Raw genomic sequence first — 17182 nt, 5'->3', positions numbered from 1 at the left:
CTGTGAATCCTGGACGCTTAAAACTGACGATCATTGTCGTGTCGTTGGTATCATCTACAATGATAGTCTCCAACCCCAAACTTCTCCATCATCTGAAAGTCAAACTCACAATCTATATCTATATATATATAAATAATACCTAGATCAACTCCTGCGGACGAAATGAATGCTTGCCTGAAAAATTCTAATTTATGGGCACACGTAAGGACATTAAAATTAACTATAAATATGCGTGTCCGATTGCAAAACGATGACTCTGGTCAAACATTTCCAGATCAATTGCTGGCAATTGGAAGCGGAAAGCTCCCAGTAGACTCAATTTCAGGACGTATACAACTGCCTGCTGAATTCTGTAATTTAGTGACGTCCAAAAATGAATTGGTTGAAAAGGTATTTCCGAATATTCTAACCAATTTAAAAATCATAAATGGCTAAGTGAACGAGCGATTCTGAGAGCCAAGAATAAAGACGTCCACGAAATCAACAATATTATTTTGACAAAGATTCGAGACCAGGCAGGCATTTACAAGTCAGTCGACACAGTTCTGGAACCAAATGAAGCGGTTAATTATCCATCTGAATTTTTAAATTCAGAATTTTTTTAAATCATAATTTTTAAATTCGTGGAATTCCACCACGCGTGCTACAACTAAAAATAGGCCGTACCAATAATACTGTTACGAAATATTAACCCACCAAAGCTTTGCAATTGCACGCGACTTGCCGTAAAAAAACAACAATGGAAAACGTAATAGAGGCAACAATCTTGACAGGGCCTTTTGAGGGTGAGATTGATCTTATTCCACGCATTCCCGTGATTCCAACGGATCTGCCTTTTCAATATAAAAGATTGCAATTCCCAATTCGATTAGTATTTGCAATCACCATCAACAAAGCTCAAGGGCAATCATTAGAAAAATGCGGTACAGATCTCAATACAGATTGTTTTTCCCATGGACAATTGTATGTTGCATGTTCGAGGGTCGGTAAACCTGACATTCTATCTATATGCACAGACAATGGGACAGCGAAGAATGTTGTATATTCGCGAGTTTTATGTGGTTAATTTATAGTGTATATGTATATCTATATGTAGATCTATCTATCTATATAAAAATAAATTGTATGTATGCATGTCTGTTTGTTTCTAAAAAGAGCGTTTGCATATGACATCATTATAAGTACATAAGGCTTTGTATATGCACAGACAATAGGACAACGAAGAACGTTGTATATTCGCAAGTTTTACGTAGTTAAAAACATATATATATCTATTTATATTCACAAGTGGGACACATGGACACAAAAACAATGGCGTGTAACTAATATGGCCTGTAACAACTTACGCGCACGGGGGGTCTTGGGGCGCACGAAGCGCCCCCACCAACTCGGTGTTGGTGTGGCGCGAAGCGTCACACCAGCAGCTAGTTTAATATATAGAAACAGAACAGAACCGGACCATGTTTCGCACAGAAGTTCTTGCTTTACGCAGCCAAGCTCAAACCTTAACGTGTACCTACAACTATCTCCTACTCTATCCTCTACCCTCCACTTTATCCACCCACTTTATCCTTCCAAAACATCTGCAGATAACAAGTTCAAGCTAGAAACATGAAACTACTTTACATAAATATTGAAATTATGGAAATCTTAGCTCTGACAAAATGTAAGGTAAAAAAAACAGTCTCCCCCCCCAAAAAAAAAGGTGGCGATAAAACAATTCTGAGAAGCACCTTGCTGTCAACCAAAGACAGCTAACTAAGGGATGAAAGTGACGGCTGAAAGCCAAGGCTGTTAGTGGTGAGGACTAAGATCGAAGCGAGTAACGACGGGCAAGCAAAAGCTGGCAAAACAAGCTCTTTTGTTACACAAATATAAGAATACATGTTCTCGGATATATGTACCCTCGGATATCCTCGAGCATATTCAAAGCTTTAACAATACCCTTATCATTGCTAATATTAAGCCCATCAACTTTGAAGACAGGGCATTGTCTATGCAACTTTCAAACAGCGAAGAGTATTGATATTTAGATTCTCTTTGCTTGCCGTATGCTCTTTACAGACATCACATCGAAAACTTTCTAGTGGGAAGTAGAAAATCTATTGTCCAAAGTTGGAAGCGCGTACAAGACTTACGAACCAAAAGCTGTGGGTTTCACGCACTATAATATTTATTTTTAGAAGTCGCGGATGTGCTTATAGTGAATTTCTTAGCATTCATGGTAACAATGAACCGTCGCTTCGATAAATTATCATTGGAATAAATCGCTCTGTCAATGAACTGTCACTTCGATAAACCACCGCTTTATAAAATCGTCGTTTCAGTAAACTGCCGTTTCAATAAATCGTTGTTTCAATAATTCACAGCTTCAATAAATCAACACTTCAACAAATTGTCACTTCAATAAACCGTTGCTTCAATACATCATCACTTCAATATATCCTCACTTCCATACACCGTCGCTCCAATATATCGTTGCTTCAATAATTTATCGCTTCAACAAGTCGTCGCTTCAATAAGCTATTGCATCAATATATCATCGCTTCAATAAACCGCTGTTTAATATATTTTTCCTTCAATAAATTGTTGCTTCAACAAAATATTTTAATTCCTCCGCATAAATTACGTATCTTCTCAAGCATTCTGGTATATTTAACCCATTAACGGTGTCACTTATTTTTGTATTATCTATGTTTTTCCAAATTACATCCCGGCAAAATGATTTAAGTGAGCCGTCAGACTTTTCAGAGGCAAGTTTACACATTGTCGGATGGCATTGTTCTAATTTTTGAAAAATATGTTTTGAAGCAGCAACTTGCTTGAATAGTTTCATAAATTTATTTTTGACAGTTCCATTCAATTCTGAATTATAAACTAATTTATTTTTCAAAAAATACTCAGCTGTGAATAAATACTTTTGAGTGTCATTTCTAGATGAAAGGCTTTTTTCCAAAGCAATCATCAAAGGTGTCTCATCTTTTGAAGTCAGACAATTCATATCGGCTCCCTTTGAAACTAGTAGTTGACATAGGTCCAAATTGCCTCTCCTAGCTGCAACGTGTAACATCTTTTCCCTGCCATTCTCTGTTTTGTATTTATATTCAAATTCCCAACGACACTCTGCATTTGGGTTAGCTCCATTCTCTAATAGATATTTAGTCACATCTAATTTTTCCAAAGCTATTGAGTAATATAAAGGTGTTTTATCATCCGAATTATAGGCATCCATAGTGGCACCTTTGGTAACTAGTAGTTGACAAATTTCAAAGCTGACACTAGGCAAATCTAATTCCTTCGGACAAACAGCGGAATGTAAGGCTGTTTGATTCCAACAACCTACGGCATTTATACTGGCACCCTTGGCTACTAGTAGTCGACAAATGTCTAAAGAGCGATTCCGGGCAGCAGCCTGTAAGATTGTTCCATACATGCATTTGCCATCCAAATGCCATCCAAAATGCCATTTTGGATGGCATTTTGCATTTGGACTCGCCCCATTCTCCAGTAGATACTTGTCGCATCTAATTGATTTGATTCTACTGCGTAATATAAGGCTGTTCCTAACTTATCTCTAGAATCACCCCTTGAAACCAGCAGTTGACACATTTAAATAACTGTTCTTAGCGGCTTGATTTGAGGTCTCTTTGATGTAAGGTTGTCCTCGAATCAGACCAACACAAATCTCGATTAAATATTTAATGGCATCCATAAAATATTGTCCAATTACAATATCATTTTGAAATTTTATCATTTTGTTGATTATTTGATTATAGGATATTTGCAAATAAATTGTTTTATTATGTTTATTTAGGCTAATACAAACTAAAACCTTTTTTTAAATTTTCGGGTAGTTCTTTAGTTTCAATTAAAACATTAGAATTGATGATGAGACAAAATAAATATTTTTACAGTTTATATGATAGCTAACTATACCTATTTCAATTTAAAGAGTAGAATTATGCTCATAAATCATAATTTTTTCTTCCATTTCATATAATAATTACTTTTTATCAAAGTTACTCTTTAAAGTAAAGAAATGTATTTTATGGGCTAGAGATCGCTCTTTACTACTAAAAAAATACCGACTGGGATATATTCAAATTCTAGCTATTGTGATTTCTTACATTTTATTTCGCTAGAAGAGGATGTGACGTATTGAACTTCATTAGCAATCCTGGCCTTGATTTCCATTTTCTAGGATTAAGCTAAAATCGGGATGCTAGAAAAAAAAATCGCGACAAAACCAAAGTGTAGCTCTCGCAACACAATGAAAAAGTAGATTATTTTTCTTTTCTGTTCTTTTCAAGGAAAATAAATGAAAGAAAACAACAATTTCCTAGGAACAAGTAAAACGAAAGGTCTTGAAGTTGTACCAGAATTGTTGCTTGTTAACCAACAAACGAATGAAAAGGAAACCGACAAATGTGAAAGAGATGCTTCCAATGATGCTTGTGAAAAAGAACAGAAAATGAATTGAAAGAGCTTTACTATCAAGCAAAAGAACAGACGAAGAAACCAAAAGCAGGTTAAAAAACTGGACGACTTTAGACAAAACTAAACAGTAATATTCACTTCCACACACAAATATGGTAGTTTTCTGTTCTATATATGAATCTTTCTGTGTTCAGTTCTATATCCAATATTAGTGCTTAGTTCTATAAGTAATATTATATCATTAATATTAACATATTAATTATTCAATATTATTACTAATATAATATTATAGTCTATAAGTATAATGTTAGTATTTAGTTCTACAAGTGAAAGGGCCAGTGTTAATTTTATATATAATGTACAAGCGTGTAGTTATGTCTAGTTTTATATGTAAATTGTAACAGTTAAAGAAGATACTTAGCAAGGCACGGCACGATCATGGCACCATATAATGATACAACCTGCGATCATGACGTCATTTATCAAGCTCATAAATCAAGCTCACAGAGAGGGAATACTTGTGGGATTGTATAACAAAATTTTCTTGACCTCGAGTGAGAATAAAAAAGTTGAATGGAGAGAAACACACACACACACAAACACAAACAAACAAACACACACACACACACAAAACACACACACAAACACACAAACTGACACAAAAATACACAAACAAACACAAATGCACAATCATACACACACAAACACAAACACATACATACACACAAACTCGTTCACACATACACAAACATATAGACACACACACAAACACGAACACAAATTTACATACAAATAAACATACACTCAAACACACAAGCACAAACATGCTCACACACACAGACACACAAACTCATACAGACACACACAACCATACACATACACATACACACACACAAACACACACACACATACACGCACACAAACAAATGCACACACACACAAAGACATACATAAACACACAAACACACACAGACACACACACAAACACACACAAACATATACAAAACACACAAACAAAAACACACAAGCATACACCCACACACACTCAAATAAAGAAACAGTTACACAAACATATTCGCACACACACACACACACAACCACGAACACACACACACGTACACGCAAAGGAATAGACAAACACACAAACACATACACACACAAAAACACAAACACACACACACAGAAACAAACACACAAACACAAACACATACACACAGAAACATATACACAAACACAAAACACACACACGAACACATACAAACTTACACCCACACCCACACACAGTAACATATACACATAGTTACATACATATACACACACAAACACACCTAGAAACAAATACACACACGCACAAACACACACACACGGAAACAAACACACACACACATACACACCCAAAAAACATACGCACACACAAACAAACCCACATATAAACAGACACAAACACACACAAAAACACACATACACAAGCAAACACACACACACAAACACATACACGAACAAACACACAATAACCCACACACAATCACTCACAAACACACATAAATACACAAACAAACGCACACACAAACATACATACACACACTCACACACAAACGTACAAACGCACACAAACACACGCAAAAACACACAGAAAAACAGACACACACACAAACACAACTAAACACACACATACACAACCATACACACACAGAAACACAAACAAAGACACACAAATACAAACACACACACAAACACACCCACAAAACACACAAAATTACACGCAAAAACACACATACACAAACACACACACATACAAACACACACACAAACATACACATACAAACACACACAAAAAAACAAATACACAAACAAACACACACAAAGTCACAGACACAAAACACACATACACACAAACACGCACACAAACACGCAAACACACAAACATATACACACAGACACAAACATACACAACGATACACACAAAAACAAAAACACACACACGCAAACACACACACAAACACCCACGCACACAATCATACACACTCAAACACAAACACACACACAAACACACATAATAACACACACACAAATTCACAAAGACACGCACACACAAACGCGCACACATACATACAAGCACACATACACACAAACACACACACACACACTATCACACACAAATACATAAACCTATACACATACTAGCTAGTTGGTGGGGGCGCTTCGCGCCCCCTCCCAAGCCCCCCCCGCGCGCGTAAGTCGTTACGCGCCATATTAGTTACGCGCCATTGTAGTTGTGTCCCTATGTCCCACCTATGAATATAGATATATATATATATATATATATATAAATATATATATATATATATATATATATGTCTATATATATACTCTTGAACATGCAACATAAAATGGTCCATGGGAAAACAATCCGTATTCAGATCTATACCTCATGATTCTAATGATTGCCCTTGAGCTTTGTTGATGGTGATTGCTAATCGACCATTCCCTGTGTCGCCATCGTCATTTATATATCCCCCTGTGCCCACCGGCGTCCCCTTTGTAGTTTTGTCCCTGTGTCCCGGTCGTCATTTATATTCCCTGTGTCCCGGTCGTCATTTGTGTCCCGGTGTCCCAGTCTGTGATTTCTCTTTGAGTGTCCCGGGCGTCATTTATATTCCTTGTGTCCCGGTGTCCCGGTCGTCATTTATATCCCCCTGTGCCCCCCGGCGTCCCCGTTGTAGTTGTGTCCCTGTGTCCCGGTCGTCATTTATATTCCCTGTGTCCCGGTCGTCATTTGTATCCCGGTGTCCCGGTCTGTATATACATTCGTTTTTTAGTTTTGTTTTTCTCCTTTGTTTTTTTCCTTTTTTTATTTTTTTTCTTTTTTAGTTTATTTAGATTTTTAGATTTTTTTAGTTTTCTTATTAGTTTTTAGTTTTTTTTTTCTTTTTAGTTTTTTTGTAGTTTTTACCTTTTTTTTAGTTTTTTTAGTTTTTTTTTTTTACTTATGTCCTGGTCGTCATTTATACTCCCTATGTCTAATCGAACATTCCCTGTGTCCCCGTCGTCATTTATATATCCCCCTGTGCCCCCGGCATCCCCGTTGTAGTTGTGTCCCTGTGTCCAGGTCGTCATTTATATTCCCTGTGTCCCGGTCGTCATTTGTGTCCCGGTATCCCAGTCTGTAATTTCTCTTTGAGTGTCCCGGTCGCCATTATGTAGATATATAGATACAGTTTCATTTCAGTTTTTTTCTTTTTTAGTTTTTTCTTTTCTTAGTTTTTTTCTTTTTTAGTTTTTCTTTTTTAAGTTTCTTCTTTTTATTGATTTGTTTTCTTAAATTTGTCAATGTTCATTCTAACATTGACACTTGGAAAAATCTTTACGTGCCAAGCAAGCTAAAGCTCTAACAATTTATAATAAACCTCAAAATTTTGGGTATCTGTTTTAATGTTTTCGAGTTACCTTAATCTTTTGTCAAAATATATTGAAATATTTGTGCAATTCCCAGTTTTTTTTTTTTAGTTTTTTTCTTTTTTTAGTTGTTTAGCTTTTTTTAGTTTTTTTCTTTTTAGTTTTTTACCTTTTTTTTTTTTTTATTTTTTTACATTTTTTCTTTTTAAGTTTTTTCTTTTTTTATTTTTTTTATTTTTTAGTTTTTTTTTAGTTTTTTACCATTTTTTTTCAGTTTTCTTTTTCTTCTTTATTTTTCAGACGTCATGTGCAAACCCTCAGTACAAAAATACATACAACTTATTTTTATATATAGATAAGATATAATCTGGCGTAACAGACATAGTGTAACAGACATAAAAGACAGACAACTTATTTTTATATATATAGATTTTTATATATATAGATACAGTTTCTTCTTTAGTTTTTTTTTTCTTTTTTAGTTTTTTCTTTTTTTAGTTTCTTCTTTTTATTGATTTGTTTTCTTCAATTTCTCAATGTTCATTCTAACATTGACACTTGGAAAAATCTTTACGTGCCAAGCATGCTAAAGCTCCAACAATTTAAATTAAACATCAAAATTTGGGGTATCTGTTTTAAGGTTTTCGAATTACTTTAATCTATTTTCAAAATATATTGAAATATTTGTGCAATTCCCAGTTTTTTTTTTAGTTTTTTCTTTTTTTAGTTTTTTAGCTTTTTTAGTTTTTTTTTTAGTTTTTTATCTTTTTTATTTTTTTACGTTTTTTTTTAGGTTTTTTCTTTTTTTAATTTTTTTAATTTTTAATTATTTTTTTTTTAGTTTTTTCTTTTTAGTTTTTTTTTAGTTTTTTACCATTTTTCTTTTTCGAATTACTTTTATCTATTGTCAAAATATTTCGAAATATTTATGCAATTTCCAGTTTTTACATTCTAGTTTGTTTTCTTTTATATATATAGAAGATATAATCTAGCGTAACGGACAGACAACTTATTTTTATATAGATAGATATACTAGCTGTTGGGGTGGCGCTTGGCGCCACCCCAGCACCTAGTTGGTGGGGGCGCTTCGCGCCCCCCCCAAGCCCCCCCGCGCGCGTAAGTCGTTACGCGCCATAATAGTTACGCGCCATTGTAGTTGTGTCCCTATGTCCCACCTGTGAATATAGATAGATATATATATATGGTTTTAACTACGTAAAACTTGCGAATATACAACATTCTTTGCTGTCCCATTGTCTTTGCATATAAATAGATTGTCAGGTTTACCGACTCTTGAACATGCAACATATAATGGTCCATGGGAAAACAATCTGTATTCAGATCTATACCTCATGATTCTAATGATTGCCCTTGAGCTTTGTTGATGGTTATTGCTAATCGACCATTCCATGTCCCGGTGTCCCGGTCGTCATTTACATCCCCCTGTTTCCCCCGGTGTCCCCGTTGTAGTTGTGTCCCGGTCGTCATTTATATTCCCTGTGTCCCGGTCGTCATTTGTATCCCGGTGTCCCGGTCTGTATATACATTCGTTTTTTAGTTTTGTTTTTCTCCTTTATTTTTTTCCTTTTTTTTCTTTTTTAGCTTATTTAGATTTTTAGATTTTTTAGTTTTTTTATTAGTTTTTAGTTTTTTTTTTCTTTTTAGTTTTTTTGTCCCGGTCGTCATGTATATCCCCCTGTTTCCCCCGGTGTCCCCGTTGTAGTTGTGTCCCTGTGTCCCGGTTTTTAGTTCTTTTAGTTTTTACCTTTTTTAGTTTTTTTTAGTTTTTTAGATGAAAATTTTTTTTAGTTTTTTCCTTTTTTTCTTTTTAGTTTTTTATTGGTTTTTACCTTTATGTTAGCTTATTTTTCAGTTTTTTCCTTTTTTTTAGTTTTTTTTTATTTTTTTTTTTAGTTTTTTACCTTTTTTTAGTTTTTTTAGTTTTTTCAGTTTTTTTAGTTTTTTAGCTTTTTTACTTTTTTTATTAGTTTTTAGTTTTTTTGTAGTTTTTGCCTTTTTTAGTTTTTTCAGTTTTTTTTTAGTTTTTTATTGGTTTTTACCTTTTTTTTAGCTTATTTTTCAGTTTTTTCCTTTTGTTTAGTTGTTTTTAGTTTTTAGTTTTTTTAGTTTTTTACCTTTTTTTTAGTTTTTTTAGTTTTTTAGCTTTTTTATTTTTTTTTATTAGTTTTTAGTTTTTTTTGCAGTTTTTGCCTTTTTTTTAGTTTTTTTAGTTTTTTAGCTTTTTTATTAGTTTTTAGTTTTTTTTGTAGTTTTTGCCTTTTTTTAGTTTTTTTAGTTTTTTAGCTTTTTTATTTTTTTTATTAGTTTTTAGTTTTTTTTGTAGTTTTTGCCTTTTTTTAGTTTTTTCAGTTTTGACGTCACCTGATCCAGTTTTTTCAGGTGACGTCACCTGATCCACGATCCACAGACAACTTATTTTTATATATATAGATAGTTTTTTTTTTTACTTATGTCCTGGTCGTCATTTATACTCCCTGTGTCCCTGTGCTTTGTTGATTGCTAATCGAACATTCCTTTTGTCCTGGTCGCTTTCTCTTTGAGTGTCGTCATTTATTAGTTTTTTCCTTTTTTTTTTTAGTTTTTTATTGGTTTTTACCTTTATTTTAGCTTATTTTTCAGTTTTTTCCTTTTTTTTAGTTTTTTTTTATTTTTTATTTTTTTTAGTTTTTTACCTTTTTTTAGTTTTTTTTTAGTTTTTTTAGTTTTTTAGCTTTTTTACTTTTTTTATTAGTTTTTAGTTTTTTTTGTAGTTTTTGCCTTTTTTTAGTTTTTTCAGTTTTTTTTTTAGTTTTTTATTGGTTTTTACCTTTATAGTTTTTTTAGTTTTTTAGCTTTTTTATTTTTTTTATTAGTTTTTAGTTTTTTTTGTAGTTTTTGCCTTTTTTTAGTTTTTTCAGTTTTGACGTCACCTGATCCAGTTTTTTCAGGTGACGTCACCTGACACATCCATCCACACATCCACAGACAGACAGACAACTTATTTTTATATATATAGATATAAATCTATCTATATTCACAGGTGGGACATAGGGACAAAACTACAATGGCGCGTAACTAATTTGGCGCGTAACGACTTACGCGCGCGGGGGGGCTTGGGGGGGGCGCGAAGCGCCCCCACCAACTAGGTGTTGGGGTGGCGCGAAGCGCCACCCCAACAGCTAGTATATATATATATATATATATATATATATATATATATATATATATATATATATATATATATATATATATATATATAATTTAACTACGTAAAACATGCAAATATACAACATTCTTTGATGTCCCGTTGTCTGTCCATATAAATAGATTGTCAGGTTTACCAACTCTTGAACATGCAACATAATAATTGTCCATGGGAAAACAATCCGTATTCAGATCTATACCGCATTTTTCTAACGATTGCCCTTGAGCTTTGTTGATGGTGATTGCTAATCGAACATTCCCTGTGTCCCCGTCGTCATTTATATATCCCCCTGTGCCCCCGGCGTCCCCGTTGTAGTTGTGTCCTGGTCGTCATTTATATTCCCTGTGTCCCGGTATCCCAGTCTGTAATCTCTCTTTGAGTGTCCCGGTCGTCATTTATATTCCCGGTGTCCCGATCGTCATTTGTGTCCCGGTCTGTAATTTCTCTTTGAGTGTCCCGGTCGTCATTTATATTCCCTGTGTCCCGGTCGTCATTTGTGTCCCGGTCTCTAGTGTCATCTTATAATGACGTCATATACAAAGCCTTATATACTTATAATGACGTCAAATGCAAACCCACAAACAAACATGCATATATACAACTTATTTTTATATATATAGATTAAGTTTCTTCTTTAGTTTTTTTTTTCTTTTTTAGTTTCTTCTTTTTATTGATTTGTTTTCTTCAATTTGTCAATGTTCATTCTAACATTGACACTTGGAAAAATCTTTACGTGCCAAGCATGCTAAAGCTCCAACAATTTATATTAAACCTCAAAATTTGGGGTATCTGTTTTAAGGTTTTCGAATTACTTTAATCTATTGTCAAAATATATTGAAATATTTGTGCAATTCCCAGTTTTTTTTAGTTTTTTCTTTTTTAGTTTTTTAGCTTTTTTTAGTTTTTTTTTTCTTTTTCTATTTTGTTTTCTTTTATATATATATAACAACTTATTTTTATATATATACTAGCTGTTGGGGTGGCGCTTCGCGCCACCCCAACACCTAGTTGGTGGGGGCGCTTCGCGCCCCCCCAAGCCCCCCCGCGCGCGTAAGTCGTTACGCGCCATAATAGTTACGCGCCATTGTAGTTGTGTCCCTATGTCCCACCTGTGAATATAGATAGATATATATATATATATATATATATATATATATATATATATATATATATATATATATATATATATATATATATATATATATATATATATATATATATATGGTTTTAACTATGTAAAACTTGCGAATATACAACATTCTTTGCTGTCCCATTGTCTTTGCATATAAATAGATTGTCAGGTTTACCGACTCTTGAACATGCAACATATAATGGTCCATGGGAAAACAATCTGTATTCAGATCTATACCTCATGATTCTAATGATTGCCCTTGAGCTTTGTTGATGGTGATTGCTAATCGACCATTCCCTGTCCCGGTGTCCCGGTCGTCATTTACATCCCCCTGTTTCCCCCGGTGTCCCCGTTGTAGTTGTGTCCCTGTGTCCCGGTCGTCATTTATATTCCCTGTGTCCCGGTCGTCATTTGTATCCCGGTGTCCCGGTCTGTATATACATTCGTTTTTTAGTTTTGTTTTTCTCCTTTATTTTTTTCCTTTTTTTTTCTTTTTTAGCTTATTTAGATTTTTAGATTTTTTAGTTTTTTTATTAGTTTTTAGTTTTTTTTTCTTTTTAGTTTTTTTGTCCCGGTCGTCATTTATATCCCCCTGTTTCCCCCGGTGTCCCCGTTGTAGTTGTGTCCCTGTGTCCCGGTCGTCATTTATATTCCCTGTGTCCCGGTCGTCATTTGTATCCCGGTGTATAGTTTTTTTTGTAGTTTTTGCCTTTTTTTAGTTTTTTCAGTTTTGACGTCACCTGATCCAGTTTTTTGCCAAAACCCGCATTTTTTCTTACGCGACACGAAGTGAGTCGAGGGGGGCAGATGGAGTTCATGCCCACCCCAAGATTTGGTCCAAATGGCACCTCTGCCCTCGATAAAGTCTCAGTTTCCAATTATTTACTTTTGTAGTACAATTGCGTCTTGATGACGGATGGAAACACTGAACACGATCAAGTTTTCAAAGCGCCCGACATGCGACACATATAAGATAATGTAAATTAAAGTGATTAATCTACTTAAGAGAAGTATATTAAGATGCTAATCAAATTCAGTAGTTGATTCAGTTTGAATTTAGTAGTTAAGCAGGGTTGTATATAGTACCATTTTGGGACGACTAGAGTCATCCTAGCTGAGTGGTTCGCGCGCTAAACTTGAGACCCTTTTATTCATGAGGACAAGGGTTTATCCAGGATTTTTTCTGGGGGAGGGTGCTTATGAAAAAGACATTAAAAAATTTATAAACATTGATTTACGTTTTTACGAGTTGGAAAAAAAATTCAGTGGGGTTGGGGCAAACCCCCTGGATAAGGCCTTGTCCTCTACCATACTTTGCATATGTCTTACTTCTAGTTCCAGGGAAGTTCAAGATGTTTACCCCACAAATTAACCATATTACTCTCAAAATGCCACCAGTCCCACCCTTGTCTCAGCCAAATGAAGTAGACCCCAGCATATTTTGCAACGAAAACACAGTGAACAACTGCACTGAAGAATTTTGTGAATGTGTATATGCTCATACGATTCCTATTGGATCACTGGTTGAACTAATTTTCATTGATGAAGGTATGGAATTTTACACAGCTTATTATTTTATTTTTCATTAAAAAATCATAGTTTTTATTAAGTAATAAAACTTATGTATCTATTGAAAAAAATATCAGTTACATGTTGGTTTTCACCTGTCATCTGTATTTTTCAAGCTTTTGAGAAAATTGCAAGATGGGGATTTTCTCTTGTTCTAATTGAGACTGTATTTCTTAGCGTTTGGGCTTGTGGGGCATTAAAATAAGCTTTGTCGAAAGCAGTAATTAACCCTTATTTTTAAATTTTCAATCGGACTTTTTGACTTCCTGCACGAATATGCGTATTTCTAGAACTTATATCGCCCTCTCCCATGGCATATTCAAATACATGATCCTGACGTTATTTGAAATATTATATTTATTTATTTATTTAAGCGGATTTTGCATAACGCTTCTGTTTGAACTTCTTTGTTACTCATTATTTTATTTAAAAACAGATCCTTGGTATTTGAGAAAATGGTCTAAATTGAACTCAAGACCAGTATACGAAACCTCTTCCTTACGGTTGAATAAAATTTTAACTCTACTTAAAAACTGAGGTTTAAAAGAAGCACCTCATTCAAGTTCATGCATATATTCACTTGCTACAGCGAGTGACTTCCTGCGACAGATGGCTGGAGAGTCGTGTCCCGGGTCTTTTAGTCAAGGTGAAAAAAATACAACCCAATGTTTTGAACAAGTTAAGCAGTTTGGAGCCCTACCAATAGCCTAGTCCAGGAACAATCACCACTGACTATACCTCAAACTGGAACTTAAGAAAGGCTAGTTTACTTTACCGTGAGGAACATGCAAAATTCACCAAGTCTAAGCGATAAGCTATGAATCTATTATAACTGAGAAATAGAAGAGGCTGAGGTCATCATATTAATTGAAATGACCCCTTTCCTTGAGAAAATTAAAAGTAGTGATCGAAAATGAACTTTGCAAGACTTTGCAGTAGACTGTCTCTACTGAGAGATACACAGAGAGAGAGAAGGGGGAAAGATTGGAATTACTTTGTTGCACGAAAAATGTGAGTCTTTTGTAGTATTTGAGAGTAGCTCGAACTCCAAAATGTCAGATGTTTTGATTTTTCTCCTTTTGGGGTTTCCTTCTATACTAGTAAGATCATAAACATTACTTTTGGCGAACTAATTAGAATAGGGGGCTAGAATATTAATTGATAAACTTATTTAACACAGAAGTTTCATGGGGCATCGCTGCACAAAAAGTAAATACAAACAGTAAAAATAAATAAACCTGAACTTCAAAAAGCACGGTTAAAAGAGTACAACTAAAAATCACATTTACTGTCATACTTTGAAATAAAATAATATCTAAAAATGAAAATAACATATTTCTCCTTCAAAAGACAAAGCTATTTACTTTTACTCACTGTATAAATCATTTCTTGTATATTCTTCCCGAGCTCTAACTTTTTTCGTTTTATCCTTTTAGTTTGCTTACTAAAAAAAAATTTGTTTACTATCCTATCAGTAGGCCTATCCGACAGCAAAAATAACTATATTTTTTCTTTATATTAGCCCAGATGTTTGAATCAAGCCACCCTTTTCATTTACATGGATATTCTTTTCGTGTGGTTGCAATGGAGAGACTAAATACAAGCACAACATTGGAGGAGGTTATGGCTCTTGACGCTCAGGGATTAATACAGAGAAAATTAAGCGGTGCACCAATCAAAGACACGATTTCAGTGCCAGCAGGGGGATACGTTATTGCTCGTTTTTACGCCGATAATTCAGGTAATTAGCTGCTTCGATAAAAGCCTCGTTTTTTTCTGATCTTTGCCAGAGTGCAGTTACATGCATTAACGTCAGCATACTTTATCTTCTCAAGTTTTTAATTTGGAGGTATACTCTTGCTCACAGACAGTTGCGTGACCGGAACTTAATGTTCGAACTCACTAGAAAGGTCAATGTACAGCTTTTTATTTATTTTTGAACCAATTGCCAAAGAATGAACTATTTTTGGAATTTTCAATCGATTAAGATTGGCCCCTTATTTATGTGATGATGAATAGCACTAAGTGCTCACTGTTTAATCTAAGGAGAAAATATATCATTGTGGCAAGAAAATTGAAGAAAATAACATTATTCAAATAAGTAGTAAATTCAAACTGAATTTATATTGTACTGTTCTTGGATTGAAAAATTTCTTCTTTTTTTATGTACTTTAAAATTTGTTGTGCTATTTAAACGATACTACCTTTGGAAAATCATACTTCGTTTGAAGTAATTAATTTTAAATAACAAGCAACGCTTGTCAACAGTAATCATAACTAAAAAAAAAATGAGATTAAAATTGATATGTCACATAGCTTACTCTTATTCTGCTACTAAATATGCGCAATTTATTAAGTTTGAAGTTTCCTTTTAAAAGTTATCTTTACTAGGTTGCAGCAGTAGCGGCAACCCTGATTATAATACGACAATTTCCATAATCTTAGAAAAAATGTGAAAACATCTAAAATAAGATGTTCGATATTGATCAAATATACATCGCCAAATTCAATGTGTCTGCGAAACCTCGAGCAGAGATTTGCTAAATTGCTATCTACTAAATTGCTGAATTTCATATTTTTCACAGAATAGGAGTGGAAAGGTGATTGTTTGTTGTTGTTGTTTTTTGTTTTTTTTCGGGATTGAGCCTTACAGGAAGCAAATGAGTAGAGGAAGGAGTTTAAAAGTCCTGTGCACAGAGGTGGATCTAAGCGAATTCTGGTGGGAGGGGGGAATGAGACAAGGGCACCATTAATTGACCAAATTCACAAGTTTATTTAAAAAGAACGAAAAACAGAAAAAACAGGAGAAGACATCAGAAAAATCTTGGTGGCGGGGTAACCCCTGGTTCCACCAGTGCCTGTGCGAATCTAAGTTTGGGTTATAGATTTATTTCTGAAAGCATGTTTTCTGCTGTTTCAAACAATATCGTGTCAGTAACTTTTGTATTTACAAGCTAGACGTTTTGTCCTTAGATAACTCAATCACAATAACGTCATGATAAACAAAAAGGAATAAAGTTTGCAAAACATTTTCTTTTTAAAATTCGACAATACTCCTACATATACAAACAAAACCCTATCCTCACTGTATGCCGTTTATGACAATTGACTCTATTCCAGTTGAGCACCGCCCTTGAAATTGGTTTAAATTAGTTCTGTCATCATAATCACCATTTTTGCTTGTTAAAGCACTTCTATTTTTAATTAATGGGATGAAAAGACGAATTTTTTATTTAAAACTATCCGATCTGGTTCTCTTTGACGAGGAAGCAATCTTGCTCTTACCATATGTCATAAAACCTAAAATACGTTGCAACTACAACAAAATTGTTCAAAAAAGTGATGAAAAAGCAAGATTAAACCCTAAATAATCCATGTTGGTACTGATTTTGTCTGGGGTTAATTGCACCAATGCAGTTATACGGAAAAGCTTCCGAACAACG

The 17182-nt window shown here is 34.1% G+C and overlaps 1 protein-coding gene across 3 annotated transcripts in view; it reads left to right on the top strand.

Moving 5' to 3' along the window:
* Nucleotides 1-17182, top strand: part of LOC136038621 (uncharacterized) — a 53412-nt gene that overhangs the window by 35790 nt on the left and 440 nt on the right. For 2 of the 3 annotated variants that reach the window (XM_065721851.1, XM_065721852.1), the window contains 2 exons: nucleotides 13506-13718; nucleotides 15262-15480. In XM_065721851.1, coding sequence (XP_065577923.1) covers nucleotides 13506-13718; nucleotides 15262-15480 — 432 coding nt within the window. The remainder of the gene's footprint in view (nucleotides 1-13505; nucleotides 13719-15261; nucleotides 15481-17182) is intronic. The other variant, XM_065721853.1, reaches the window with a different exon arrangement.

The sequence above is a fragment of the Artemia franciscana genome, chromosome 18, assembly GCF_032884065.1.
Source record: "Artemia franciscana chromosome 18, ASM3288406v1, whole genome shotgun sequence".
NCBI classification, from domain to species: domain Eukaryota; kingdom Metazoa; phylum Arthropoda; class Branchiopoda; order Anostraca; family Artemiidae; genus Artemia; species Artemia franciscana.
Note: the sequence above shows the minus strand (reverse complement) of the source record. Positions and strands in the feature narration are given on the sequence as shown.